At 35.7% G+C, this 15,054-nt stretch overlaps 2 protein-coding genes across 3 annotated transcripts in view; both read left to right on the forward strand.

The window, feature by feature from the left end:
- The first annotated feature begins 1,727 nt into the window (after positions 1 to 1,727).
- Positions 1,728 to 8,257, forward strand: cenpk (centromere protein K). Of its 2 annotated transcripts, XM_058771191.1 has the most exons (10): positions 1,728 to 1,885; positions 2,134 to 2,267; positions 5,454 to 5,510; positions 5,638 to 5,701; positions 5,850 to 5,896; positions 5,987 to 6,069; positions 6,703 to 6,798; positions 7,273 to 7,408; positions 7,507 to 7,560; positions 7,744 to 8,241. In XM_058771191.1, the coding sequence occupies exons 2-10, from the start codon at positions 2,172 to 2,174 to the stop codon at positions 7,897 to 7,899; spliced, it is 789 nt and encodes a 262-aa protein (XP_058627174.1). In that variant the 5' UTR covers positions 1,728 to 1,885; positions 2,134 to 2,171; the 3' UTR covers positions 7,900 to 8,241. The 2 variants fall into 2 exon arrangements, with proteins under 2 accessions (XP_058627174.1, XP_058627223.1); XM_058771240.1 differs by lacking the exon at positions 1,728 to 1,885 and having other exon boundaries at positions 2,146 to 2,267; positions 7,744 to 8,257.
- Positions 8,258 to 11,824: 3,567 nt separating this feature from the next.
- The window catches only part of rims1b (regulating synaptic membrane exocytosis 1b), an 81,811-nt gene continuing 78,581 nt past the window's right edge, over positions 11,825 to 15,054 (forward strand). The window contains 1 exon segment of the mRNA XM_058772055.1: positions 11,825 to 12,172. Within this exon segment, the coding sequence (XP_058628038.1) occupies positions 12,006 to 12,172 (167 nt within the window). The 5' untranslated portion in view covers positions 11,825 to 12,005.

The following is a 15,054-nucleotide window of genomic DNA, read 5'->3' on the forward strand; positions in this document are numbered from 1 at the left end:
CCCATGAATGTCCGCTCTTTTCTTCTCGCCTTTTTAGCTTGGCGTTTTGAACAAGTCAATGAATTACAATGAAACTCTCTCTCTTTTTTTTGTGAGGCACTGACTTTCGTCCCCCTTTTGGTGATTTTAAATGATTTGTTAGACTTGTGTGGGGAGACTTTTCAGTTAAAGAATACGTCCTCATTTTGTTGGAGTTTCATGTTCAGTAGGGGACCCGTTAAGCGTTCAAACCAGGGCCCTCATGTCAGCTCTGCTAAAAAGGGGTCTTTATATAATGTTTGATTCTTTTGCCTCCTTACCTTAAGCCTATTTGACTTTGAGGAGATTAATAACGCCAAAAACTGGATAATGTGCTAAAGAGCGTGTGAGCTTTAAAAACAAGACGCATTGAGTTGTGCTGTCAGTAGCAGGTGTGTGTCATGTATAAAAGGAACAACAGTAGGACAACACTTTGAACGCCAACTGTTGTAGTAATGTGTAAGGCTTCCTAACGTTGTTTGTTTAAAGAGGAAGATGAAGTGTAAAAGGTAAGAGAATATATAGGCTAGCTGTTTTGTGGTTATAGAAGCAAATGTAAATGGTCATAATTTTATATTTAAAAAAATGTAAATGGACAAATATACATATATTGAATTTACAATGTTGTTTTAGCATCACCCAGAAATTTGGAATTTTAGTTAAAAATAAAAACGTTATTTATTGTTTGAAAATGACAGAATTTCTTTATTTTCTCTATATTATTATTATTATATTATTATTATTATTATTTTCCCAGAAAGTATAGTGTAGCCTTGAAGTATAGTGCACTATAGAAGAAGAAGAAGAAGAAGAAGAAACATCACTTGTAGACACTTTGTGGACACAAGTATTTCCAATAACGAATAGGCTATATAAAATGCTAGTATCAGTGGCAAGTAAAATCAGTGGCAAGGCAAAAGAAAACAATGCAAAAAAGAAAAAAGAGAAAGTTTTCTTCATTGTCATTTCCATCACAAAATGCTATTAAAGTCAAATAATTTAAAATGTTATGAAAAGTTCATGACATTCCAAAACATTTAAATAATTTAAAAAATGAGTAGGCCTGCACGGTATATTTGGAAATTGTTCGTAAACATATTAAACTAGTGGGAGTGCATTTTCTTATTTAAGAGAGTTTATTTTCTTATTTAAGACCAATGGAGCTTCTTTTCAGTCCACTGGGTCAAAAGTGGCTAAACGCCATCAGAAAGTTTTTGCACAATTGAATTAAGACAGCCTAATCAGAAAACACAACGTGCGTTTTTCTCAGAGCCTTAATCTACGTCTTATTCTAAGCTACATTCTTTCATGATACATTAACGTAAAATGAATCAGAATATTCCAGAATATAAAGCTCTTTAAAACCATCAGCCTTCTTGACAAGAATGCTACAGAAAATTCTCTCGCTCTCTGCTCTTCTGCTGCCCTCTGGTGGACACATTCTGGTGGCTTTTGCTTTCTTGTGTGCTTGCCTGATGGTCTATTTTACAGTTAAACACACTTACCTCAAATCCGCAGAATTTGTAGTTTTGCTAAATGAGTTTTTTAAATTCTGTTGATGTAGTCTTGTGATATTTATATGATTGTTCATGATTCTTATATAATTCTCGCCTCGTTTAACATTAATGGCAAATATTAATTTATGGTCTGTCCCATATGGAGACAAATGAGAAGTAGGATTAAATGAAAATACAACATTTTTCATGTCTGCGCATAAGCAGCGCAGTTACAAAACACTTGAACGTCCACAGCGTGCGACGCCAGCATGACGTCATGACGTTGTTGCTGGCGGTATTTTTGTTTGGCATATACAGTGTTCAGTGCCAAATTCGGGTGAAGCATTCACTTAAAAGAAAAGCTATAGATGGTAGGTACCATAGTGACTGTGTAATTTGGGTTTACTGTGTGTTATCGTCACAAAATATACGTAAACTTTTGTACTTTACAAAACTGTCGCGTTAGTAATTTGAAATAGCTAGCTAACTGTTAGCTGCACGGCTAACGTGTCAGTCCTTTGTACATTCACCTTTTCAATACAAGTTTGTATATATCTGGCTGGAGTTGTCACCATTTTTCTGCTCTTCTGTTTGGTTCTTATTGTTTGTTTGGCTTTAGCACATCTGTAGACTCCAGCACCATCAAAGCAGAGAGAAATGGAGCAGGACGCCCAGTCCTCTCAGTCTTCAGATGGTGCTGCAAAAGCAGTGTTGTTAGAGGAGTGCGAGGAGCAGTTTGGACTGCTACAGAAGGTAACGTGCCATGATCTTGTGCTCAGTTGTCAGATTAGATGAAGCATACAAATTATTTGTTATAAAAGTACACGATTCTTTATAGATCAAAAGGCGCGCAGCTAACTAACGGGGGCCGTTCTCAGAACCCTGGCTAACACTCTGGAAGGGATTTCGAAGTTATCTGCTCTTTAATAATGTTCTCAAAACCTTAGCAAAAAAAATTTTTTTTGTACATCATCCATGAAATGTTTTAACATTTTAATTTTAAATGTTATTACTTATGTTATTATTTCATAATGTTCATAGAACATTGAAAAGTACGTTAACATCCCCATAATGTTCCCAAAATGATGAAATTAAATGTTCATTTAACAATCTTATATATAAATGGAATGGAAAATAAATGGAGTGTCTATTTACACTAAGTGCAAATAGCTATTTTAACACAGTGTAAAAAGAATCTATAGCTATTTGCACTTCGTGTACATAGCATATCGCCAAGCAAATACTGCTATTTTCACTTAGTGTAAATAGTAGGGCTGCAACTAACGATTATTTTAATAATCGATTAATCTGTCGATTATTTTTTCGATTAATCGATGAATCGGATTTAAAAAAAAATAAAATAAAAAAAAAAGCATTCATTTCCAACCCTTTATTCAAAAATAGAACTAAAATCTTTAGAAAGTGCACAAACATGTTGCTCCTTGAACATCCCTGAGCTGTTATAATAATAATAAAATAAAATAAAATGGACTAACACAAAAACATACACATGTATGCTTTACATCTGCCAAATATATAGACTTTTTGGGGAGTGCAAAAATTAAATAATTTAACAACACTGCGTCGTTAGCGTTGGTATTGTATCAGACACCTGCACTTAACATTATATGAAAATCAAGCTCAAATGGAGTTAATAATGTTTTTGACCAGAGAATGACGGAGATGGAGTGTTTTGTCTGTCGTTAGAACGGCTGTAACTGTTATGCAGTGCATAAGTGCATTATGCTTTCATCAACTTTACAGGTTATATAACTTTGATTGTAGCTATATGGGCGCTTAGTTTTTCTTGTTGTTTAATACACTTGGCCAAAATCTCAAATTAAGCGCTTATGCACATAATGCACAGGATATTTAAAACGTATATAGACAGCAAATAACTAATTCTTCTCCACTCTTCAAACACACAAAAACATTATCCTTTACTGACATAGTGTTTGAGTAAAGAAAACGCTGTACTATTCAAACACCAATTATTTATTCACCCTTGCATTGCGAAAAAGCAGAGATCTCATCTTCTCCAGGCTGTGCGCGCGTCAATCTGAACGGAGGCGGGTGAAGGTACGAGGTCTCGCTGAGAGCTCGATGATCCAATGGCGTTACGAAGTTTTACTGACAAGTTATTTTAATGCTTATCATTGGTTTACTATTTTTAAAACTCTCTGATTTAAAATAATAAAAACGAATTATAAGCGACTCAAGTTTGGATAATGTTTCACAGCACCTGACTGGGCTAGGGTATGGCAACTGCATACTCTGCCATACGCAAACGCCGCCCCTGCTCCCACACCTTGGATGACTTGGGTCGCACAGATTTCTCTGCCTCCGCCATGTATCTTTCCTCTACCTCCGCTCGTTTTTTTGTTGTTTTTTTTTTTAACTTTTTTTATTTTTTATTTATGAGGCGCCAAACTCTGCTAGCATCCGTGCGCGAGAGAGACCACTCACTCACTCACTCCGCTCCGCGCTCAACTAAAGTTTTTTTTTTTTTTTTTTTTAATAATCAAACGTCTCCGCGTCGCGCGACACAACGAATCGATTATGAAATTCGTTGCCAACGCTTTTAGTAATCGATTTTTATCGATTTAATCGATTCGTTGTTGCAGCCCTAGTAAATAGCATCCATCGTTAAGAAAAAAATAGGAAATATTCGAAAAGTGGAAAATAAAGTGCCTCACAGGTCTTTAGGATTGGTGTAGTGAGGGCTTTATTGTCCCAATAGGGCAGCATCCGTTTAATCATTTTAATAAATATGATAACTTTCATTCAATATGTTATCATTGCATACTGTTTCATAAAGTATTGCAATATAATAGTGCTGATATCTGCCACTATTTACACCAAGTATAAATAGCATCTAACTACTAGCAAATAAAATACTGCTGTTTTTGCACTTAGCATATATCGCTAAAAAAAATGCTGTTTTCGCTTGGTGTAAATAGTATCTAATTGCTATTTACACATAGTAGTAATAAAATAAAGATTAATTTAAGATGCTTACCATGTATTTCTAAATACGAAGATTGCACTGTATCTTGAAGATTGTATTGTATTTTCTATTATAAAGACATTTTTAATTAAAAATAAGCACTTTTAATGTGTAAAAAAATAAAATTATGTTCTGTTAGATGTGTTTTGACTACATTTTGTATGTTGTATAATTATATCTCTAGGTAATGAAGATATTTTAACAAACAAAATATTTTATATTATTATATGTTTATATTTAGTCATTTAGCAGATGCTTTTATCCAAAGCGACTTACAAATGAGGACAACAGAAGCAATCAATTGTAGTATTAAAACTACTAAAACAGATCCAAAGCTAAAACTTTATAAATAGTATATACACACATTTAAAAAAAAGAAAAGAAGTTAAATAAAAATGACAAATGCATACAACACAATTTCAAAACTTAACATTTAAATGAAAACAAAAAATAAAGCTAAAAACAATTCAGAATATTAAAGAACAAAAGGTATGAAATAAAAAGCGATACATATATCCTTTGCCGGTGTCCCTGCACGGTAGCGTCGATGGTCTTTACACTCTTCGGTCTTCACACAATGGCTGCCACGGTAAACTAAGCTTTTTTATACCCGACTAACAAAATACTAATTGAATTCAGCTGGACACACTTTCCTTTTTATAACAACAAATGGCCAAGCAAGGCACGACACTGATAAGGTACACGATACAGTACGAGACCAAACGCGATTTCAGCACGTCTCCACACAGTAAACAAAACTGCGTAGGGCCTCATTGATTCATTTTGCCTCGGGGCCTCACTTAATGTAGGTTCACCTGCTTACATTTAGCTTTTTGATGATGTGAATCTTTTTAGACCGCAGCTGCAGACGAAATGCAGCTGGGATGCAACTGCCATGTCAACATACAGTAAAAAGTTATTATATCTTTCAGCTTCAAAATGAGATAATTCTGGCAGATACAGAGGCTAATGATGATCAGTCAAATGAGGTTTGTCCTTCTCCTTTCACTACTTTTGAGTTTAAAAATTAGCTGTGCGCATATTAACATTGCTTTTCACTTCAGATAAAAATATTCACAAATTACTCATCTTTTTATTAATTTTTTTGGTGGGCAGTCAGTGAATCGCCTGATTGCAATCACATCTGAGCTAGAGCAATGGCAAGAAATGGAACCCAAATGTAAGCTATATCTATTGTTTTATGTACTGTTTCAATTTAGATGAAAGGGGCAAGAGAAAAAAAAGGTTTTGTTCAGTATTCAAGATTACATATTTTAATTGCATAGTTTGTGAAGACAAGACAGCTTATGTATTTTTTTTCCTACTAGTGCTGACAACAAGTCCTGAAGTTTTGTTAGCGGTTGGTAAAGAAGAAGTAAGTTGTCACTTTAATAACACCCAACAGGCAGTGAGTGTATCAAAATGTAAATGCTGTTACAAGTTTTCATATAATTTTTCCTCACAGTTGCAAAGACTCAACAATCAACTTAAAATGGTCCTGTCATGCTCACAAGCAAAGCTGGATGCCCAGAAAAAGATTTTGAAAAGGTGCAGTGCATTGTTTTTTGTTCTCTCAGTATAATTGATATACTATTATTGTTAGAACTTTAATCCCCGGTTTCACAGACAAGGCTTAAGCCTAGTCCCAGACTAAATTGTAAGTTTGAGCTGTTTCAACTGAAAGAAACTTGCACTGATTGATCTTAAAATATATCAATGCCTTTGTTTTGTCTCAAGATGGACATCAGTAATGTTTTTTTCTAATGCACGATTATAAAAATTGCTTAAATGTCCTAATTGAACTATGACCTAATCCTGGCTTAGTCTAAGCCCTGTCTGTGAAACCACGCCTAAGTGTTAACTTTAAGCAGAAATGAGAAATGTAGCCTTGGCAACTAGCTGAAAGAATTTTTTTATACATTTTTATATATATATATATATATATATATATATATATATATATATATATATATATATATATATATATATATATATATAACAATATATTTTGTTTGTTAACATTTGCTTCAAGTAAAGACATTTTTTCTTTTTATCGTTTTAGTTAATGATGATAACTCAAGATTATGTTTAAATTAACTTTTTCTTAACACATGATTTATATCACACAAAATTCATTCAGGTATAATATAAACATGTGATCTCTCTGAAAATGTTTTTCAGGGAGCAGACATGGCAGGCAGAGAAGAAAGAAGCGTTGAATGCAGTGTGTGAGAAAATCATGAGATTGCAACGTGAAAACGAGAAATCCGAGCACAGGTTGTTAGTTTTATGCCAGGGTTAAAAATCACATTTTGTCTGCTTTTACATCTGCTCAAAAGGATATTTACCCAAGAATTAAAAATGGTCATAATTTATGTACTTATCATCACGCCATTCCAAACCTGTACATTTTTATCTTTATTTTTAGGAACGTTCATTCATTTGGTTACAACGAATGTAAGAATTAATGACACTTTCTGTTTGGTGTTTATGATGTCAAACCTAGTGTAACATCATGTTAGAATTGAACACAAACTTCTTCATATTTTTGTAGAAACTGTGGGTTAATTATATTTTTATTCAGCAAGGATGCATTAAATTCATCAAAACTTTTTCAAAAGATTTCCAATTCAAATAAATGCATTTTTTTTGGCATTTTTATTCATCAGATAATCCTGAAAAATATGCATCACAAAACTGCTGTTTTTCTACATTATTACTATTATTTTTATTTATTAATTTATTTTGCAGTGTTTTGCAGGATATGAAGAGAAAAATTAACAATCTGAAGGACTATCACAGCAGCCTCATGGAAATGCTGAGTGACATGTTAGCTGAGCACTTCCCACTTCCTGATCACCAAGGAAACGGCACAAAGAAAAAAAGAGTAGGTGCCACCTTCACCCTCTCAATTAGATCAGAGAATATTGGATTTAGATTTTTTTTTAGGTTGTTGCTTATGAATATTGGATTTGGATTTTTCAGGCTGCTGCATATGATGCAGAGATTAACCTGATTTCACTGAGTGAGATTATCGAGGTATGTTCAGATACCCATCAAAATAAAACATTTCTTTTTATATTGTTACTTTATGCTTTTAATCATCTTACGTGGAAGAAAATTTGAAATAAGAGTGGAAAATAAATTATATCATATAAGTACTTTTTTACTAACCCTATTTATTAACACATTTAATCATGCACATTTATTTTTTTATTGCAGAGATTGACCAATAAAACATTAGAAACTCCTCATGACCCTTATGTGACTACTGATGATACTTTCTGGCCACCATACACAGAAATGCTTCTTCGCAATGGTATTGCAACACGACATCCAGAAGATTGCAATAAAATCCGTCTGGAAAATTTTTTTTGAATCTAAAGAGCACTTACCTGAATCTAACATGAAAATTAGATTTTGTATGTCTACAGTTAAATGTCAATGTCTATTTTTTCTTTCAAATTTGCTACATTTTTATATGAAACTTTGCCATTGTGGTATTTCATTGCAGATGGATGCATTTTTGAGTTATGTGTTAAGTCCACAACTTAGAATGCATGTCTCTCTTCTAAAGTGTTGGCGGTTGTTTTTACTTTATGCATGTATGTACATGTCAAAAACTGATTTTTTAAATGATGACTTAAATAAAATAACCCTAAACATACATTATGGCCTTTAATGGGTAATAGATTCAAAAAGGTTTACAAACCCACGCCACCATAGAATATTACAAGTATACAGCTCCAACAGGTGAAATAAATAGTGCAAAAAAAAAAGAAAAGAAAATGCAATTTATAAAAATATATATATATTTTGCTAGACTTTTTCAGCCTGAATTGGATTCAGTGTGCTTGTTTGCTACCTTATTCGTTTTCAATTATTCCTTTGGCCCTATGCACCTGCAGTAAAAGGATTTATTTTTTCCTATTTGGAGCGCTACAATTTTTCTCATATTGTGTTAAGAAACTACAATATACAGTCATCAAAATATCATCTCGTAATTTTAACTATGTCGTTGTATTTTTGCCACGGTAATCTCCTGGCAACCACGTTCTGTAAATTTAACATGAACAGACAAAAAAAAAAGTACCTTTACAAACCTTAAATGGAGTACAAGCTAGCTGTGACAACTAGCCTCGGGGTATATTCCTCTGTAATGCCATGTCCCATCAACAGATGGCGTGAGATAACTATATCTATCTATATATATATATATATATATATACATTTTTAATTAATTTTTTTAATTCTGCTGGTGCTACACTGTGCTAGTTTCTTGTAGACATTTAAAAGTGCACTTAAGTGTATATAACTGCTGTATTTACGCAATCTTTATTTTGCTATTCGGATACAATATTTCATTTGAGCAGTATAGAAGAGAATGACACCTTGTGAAGAATAATAAACTAATAACCATCCTTTCCCACATCTGGGCTACTTGTTAGTTTAAACAAATTCACATTCTTATAAAGAAGTAGACACAATACGATTGTGTTCCTTATACTAACATACACCTGCTATACTTAGCAAATGTAAAGTATAGCTATAGCAAAAGTTGTCAGTCTTGTACTCTTTGTTATACACCATAACAGTCATCTGGGTATGCTTTGCCCTCCAGCCGTGTGTGTGTGTGTGAATTTTTCATATTTGAGTCTTTGAAGCACTAGCATGTGTGTTTTATGCTCTTGTTGCAATCCTCAAAGCGTAATCGAATCGAATGCCAAAGAGTTTCTGAAACATCTGCATTTCTCAACATCTTGCTGGTTTCACCGCTTAAAGTGTCCTCCTCTTTGTAGACTACATAAAGCATTTGTTTAACTAAGTGCTGAAAATGGCTCGCTTTATAATTGTGGGATATGTGACGCCACATGGGCAAATATATTTGCATAATTTTTCTTGTCTTCACCCTCTAGGGTGTAAAATGTTGAGTGATTCAATTAAAAAAAGAAAAGAAAAGGAAAAAAAGGCCGCTTCGAGTGACCTGTTGCATGAAGCTGGCTGGGTTTCAGAGTGCCAAACAATCCAACCGGGATAGATCAGGTTCAGTGGGTTCACAATGCTCTATCTAACGTTATAAACTCTGGAGCACCTGAAAGTGTGACACATGCAGCAAGCAGCCAATCACACAGAATATGAAGAGCATTGTTTTAATTCACTTCTCGCGAGAGTTGGCGCAATTCACTTCTCTGCTGTAGTTTAAGATTAAGAGATGATGTTGTTAAAAATATAATGAATTTTAAATGCATTTACAAGGCAGGAATAAACTGTTGCTGCAGCTAATGTTTGAGAAGGCAGCATGAAGAAAATGTAATTAATTTATATTTCACAAAGAGCTCAAAAGAAAACAAGTTTAGTCATTTTAAAAAGACCTCTAAAATGTTTTCACTGTAAACTGCTTTAATTCGAAGCAAGAGATACAGGGGGAGTGGCTTTATTGCATGATATGTCACTTTGCTCAGAGCTGATTGGTCGAACTATTTGTGATTTCTAACTCAGAATAAAACCTCTGGAGCAGGGTAGCCATGTAGCATAACTTACTATGGCGATGAAACCCACTTAAAACCAATACACATTTCTGAATGTGAAAACTCAGAGTTTGCTCAAACTAAAGTTGAGCTACTTTAATCAACAGGATAAATTGAAGAGTAAAAGAATGTTCGCTTTGACGTGTCCTGTTTAAACAGCAAGTATTCATGGAAAACTTTATTCTTTCATGACAATTCTCAAATATCATTCTCCATTCTATGTATTAAAACTGCTGCATCATGTGCATTTACCGCACCATGTGAAAATCAGTGACGTGTCATCTGTGACGTCAAACCTGGCCCAATGCACTGACATGCTGGGTAGGGATTCGAAGAACATTCCAGATCTTTGGCAGTCTTTTGGAGCTTGACAGATGTGGTGACTATGAACTGTCTTTTTTGTATGCGAAAGGGCCATGTGAAGATTCTACATTGATTTCTCCTTTCGTTTCCATGGAAAAAAGTCACGTCATCTTTATTTATATAGCTATTTGTACAATACAGATTGTTTCAAAGAAGCTTTACAATGATAAACAGGAAAATAATGATTTAGTAATGAAAAAAGAAGTCAAAAAGATAAAAGTAAACTTACAGGTTTGGAACAACATGAGAATTTGCAAACAATTAGAATTTTCATTTTTGGATGAGCTTTTGCTCTGCATACACATACTGCATGGCTCCAGACGTCCCATGAATTTATATGCATTTCAGTATTTATCCCAAGGCTGACATCATAAACAGATATGAACTTATATATTGTAGCCTATAAGAGTAAGGTTACTAACTCTTAAATAATGGTAAAATCTAAATGAACAGTTTTTATTTTTTAAGTCAGTCACTGAATCATCCTTAATACATTAATTTATACCAACAAAACTTGTTTTATGGGTTAAATAAGGTAAGGTAAATAAGGTATTGGTTAATGGTAACAATTGCACGCTAACACTTTTTTTACAGTGTAGTGAAATGAGTGACTCTGCGTCACGTGTCGCTGTCCAGGGTTCTGAAAACAACTACAGTTTGCACTTAAATGTAAATCATCTCCATTTTACGAAATAACTAATCGTATAAACTGGATTATTGTTGGTTTTTCTTTTTATTCTCAAAACCTGGTTTCAACTCGACTATGCATTCAATTTACATTTATACAGACCATTTGGGCTACAGTAGCCTACTATGTTTTTAAAGATGTCTAGAGATTATTTATGTCACGCACACCTGAGACTTTCGCGGATAATTTCATTACAGACATCCCTCAGTCAGACAAAACAGACGAATTGATTGTATTCATGAGGTGCTCGGGAGCGATTCTAAAAATAGCCTGACGAGAGCGCGCACTGAATTATTACCAGATAGGCTACTCCTAAAAATACAGAGACGCGAACCAGGTGTGCACGGTCGAGCACACACACCGATATGAAAAAGGAAAGGGGGGTATGACTCTCATATAGATGCTTTTTTGCCCATTTCACATTGAGTAAGCATGCGGTCGGTGAGAGTGGTATACGCGCTCGCGGATCTGCATTTCCATTGACTCTTCTTTTTTAATCTGAGAGCGACGAAAAAGAGAGAGAGATCAGTGGGCGAGAGACGGACTCCGCCTTTGCCGTCGCCCAATACCGAGCCCCCGGTTCAGTGAAGGGGGAAATCACAGATCTGCTAGCTAATGCCGGAGTCCCTCTGTTTGCGTCGTCTCCGGGCGTAGAGATGATGGGCTTCCCGTAACTGGAGGTGGAGGGGAGAGGCGGGGGGTGGGGGTAGCGAGAAAAGAGGAGGGGTGGGTTGAAAAAGAAAAAAAAACACGAAGAGAAACAAAAGCACAGTTGTGGGTACCTGAAACCATGCGAGATTCGCACTGTTCTCAAAGACCGCTGCTCTATCCGTGGACCATGTCGTGAGGTGTGGCTCCAGCGCTCGGGATACTGCCAATAGATACGCCTGGGAGCGGGGCAAAAGATGTCCGCCTCGGTAGGGCCCCAGAGCGGCCCTCGCCCACCCACCGTGCCGGCTCCCATGCCTGATATGCCGGACTTGAGTCATCTCACGGAGGAGGAAAGGGAAATCATCATGGCAGTGATGGTTCGGCAAAGGGAGGAAGAGGATAAGGAACAAGCCATGCTAAAGTAAGTGCTGGACGGTTTCCTTTGTGCATCCACAGACGTTTTCGACACTTTCGCTTTCCTTTGAGTCACAGCTTCATGACCTTTCACTACCCATAAGGTGTGATTAATGACTCCCTGAAATCGTAGTGATTTTACAGTTTACGAACGCGTGAGTCTTCAAGTATCCTTTGCTGGATAAAAGCGTCTGGTTGCAGTGGCCTCTACTGCATAGAAAGCAGGAGTTCATGTAACAGATGAGCATAGCTTGGTTTTAACAGCAGTGTGTGAGTAGAAATAAGCTAGATTTGAGGTCAGGCGAGTTACAGGTGCACCATGGAAAGCAGACGGGGAGATGGGGCGTGACAGAGCGCGAGGATGAATCATACTTCGCGTGCCACCCCACTCCACCCGATCTCCTCCGGGGGCAACACAAGGTGCTCTTCACCCTTAAGCAAGCGCCCAAACACTCTTTTATATGGTCAAACACAGAGCGAATGTTAACTTGGCGAAAGGCTATTGTATTAGGCGCGTGGGTGTGTGAAGAAAGAAAACAAGTCTAGTTTGAACAACAGGGAAGCTAAAACGTCTGTTTTATGTCTGTGGACAATATAAGGTATCCACAATCTGGAAAAGAAATTCAGTCTTTCGCCGCTTTACAACCGGGGTGTGGTTCGTGATTGGCTCGCGATTAATTCGCGTGGCTCAGCCGATGCATGTGAGGACGACCACAAACTACAAATGTGTATCTTTAAGAGACATGGATTCTACTAAAAGTTGCGACTGTTTCGAGATCTGAAATACAATTTCTTATCATGTGACAAGCACCCTCTCCATGAATGATTTGAAGAAGGACCTGACGCTAGTGATGGCTCTTGCCTTTCGCGTATTCCCTCACAGACAGTAACTCTTCAGACGGAAATGACGTGATAGAAAATTGAGGCGAGGTTATGTAATTTTTTCCTATGACGACTAATCTGCAACGGAAATGGTAATCTATAGCTTTGACAATGCGATGATTGAGTCATAGGCGCCACTACATCACGATCTAGAAATGTGTGGCAGTGGGGTATTTCAATACTTGTGTAGTGAATGTGCTGAGAGGAACAGCATGGTTCAAAATGAACGTTTGTCCCAATATCTGTTTGTCCATATGTCACCCACTCTAAAGTTCACAGTGTAGTAAAGGCAGAAAGCTGTGAAAAATAAGAAAACAGATTTGCTTTAATCTTAATGAATCCTGTAGTCCTTGAAACGTTGTTCTCTTCACCGTTAAAGGTACAGTTCACCCAAAAATGAAAATTCTGTCATCGTTTACTCAACCTCAAGTTCCAAACTATATGAGTTTCTTCTGCTAAACACAAAAGAAGATATTTCAAAGAATGTTGGGAACCAATCACTTCTGTCACCCACATTCCTCAAAATATTTTCTTTGTGTTCAGCATAAGAAAGAAACTCATACAGGTTTGTAACAACTCAAGGGTGAGTAATTGATGACACAATTTTCATTTTTAGGTATCCTTTTCAGTTATAGTGAAAATCTGATTAAAATATATGAATTGAAGTATTCTAAATTGAAAGTATGTATACTAAAGTGTGTTCTGAATTGCCTGTTTTAGGCCTAAATAGTTAGGACTAATATAAACCAAAGTAAATATAAAACTAAAGTAGTTCATATAGGTGAAAAATCACCCTCAGGACCATATTGTATTACATATTTAAATCTTAGTAGTCACGCTGCATCCAAATATACAGTACCTAGTTCCATACTATTCCAAAAGAGTACTATATTCAAATACACAGTATTTAAAAAAAAACAGTAGGTGAAAAGCACCCAGATTTTGATGTGTGTATTTGACACTTCACTATCCCATGATGCCACGAAGAGTCCACATGCTATCTACTTTTCAATGTTTTTCATCAAATGTAGCACATACTCCGGCAGTATGCAATTTGTGACACAGCGTCACTTATAGATGACACAGAACACACATATTTTCTCAGTTATGCTTAATTTTAACCAGTTAAACCCATTATGCCCATTGATATTTAGTAGAGAAATGTGACTATTGTAACTCCTGAGGGACCCCTCCGTGTCTTTGTGTTATTTTTCATTGGAAGTTGTTAGTTGATTTATATGTGTTAGATGATAGTTAACATTCAGTGTTTTTATTTATTGATTTATTGATCTATTTTCTTTTTGGCTTTCGTTTGTTGTAGTCAGCGTCAGTATCTGATGAAATGCTGGTCTGAGATATTATATTGGTATATTTTTTGAACGGTGACTAGGGTTATCTTAATCTTAGCTGAGAACAGGCAGCTGGGACAGATAAAATGCTCTAATCAAGCTGCTCATACTGTTTCAGGCAGCCTTGCCAACAGGTCAGAGCTAATCATTGAGAGGTGATGTGTGAATGCAGCACCTGTTCAGGTCACGTAGTATGTGCCATCACATGCTACATGATCACACACATTTGTATATGAATATGCAGAGTTAAGATGAAAACACTGAAAGCTTAACTAAACAACTAAAATGAAAATATCCCAGACATCTATTTCACTTAACTCAGACCTCTACAGACAAAACTCTACTTCCTCTTCAGAGCTTCTTTAGAGATTATGTTCTTGGAACTTCCTCCTTTAAAAAAATGAACCCTCTGAAAATTTATTAAATTTAGGCTCATTGGAAAATATGCATCTACCAGCGTTTTTGGCAAAACTACAAAGACCTATGTTTCCATAAATATAACTGACTGCAGTTTCCAGCTGAAATGAACACTAGTGGCAGTAAAACAACTTGTCTTTTTCAAAGAAATTATGATTGCAGGGGCAGATTATTGATTAATAAAGACTTATTTTTGCATGGTTCCTTGCACAATACAATGTTACGACTGAAAAAAATACTG

The sequence above is a fragment of the Onychostoma macrolepis genome, chromosome 01 (genome assembly GCF_012432095.1).
Source record: "Onychostoma macrolepis isolate SWU-2019 chromosome 01, ASM1243209v1, whole genome shotgun sequence".
Lineage (NCBI taxonomy): Eukaryota > Metazoa > Chordata > Actinopteri > Cypriniformes > Cyprinidae > Onychostoma > Onychostoma macrolepis.

What these genes read in the sequence shown, in the direction of transcription:
- cenpk (XM_058771191.1), top strand. Translation starts at nt 2,172, where the DNA reads ATGGAGCAGGACGCCCAGTCCTCTCAGTCTTCAGATGGTGCTGCAAAA. An exon ending in AACGAGAAATCCGAGCACAG is followed by an intron (nt 6,799 to 7,272) that starts GTTGTTAGTTTT and finishes TTTATTTTGCAG; the next exon opens with TGTTTTGCAGGATATGAAGA. An exon ending in CACTGAGTGAGATTATCGAG is followed by an intron (nt 7,561 to 7,743) that starts GTATGTTCAGAT and finishes TTTTTATTGCAG; the next exon opens with AGATTGACCAATAAAACATT.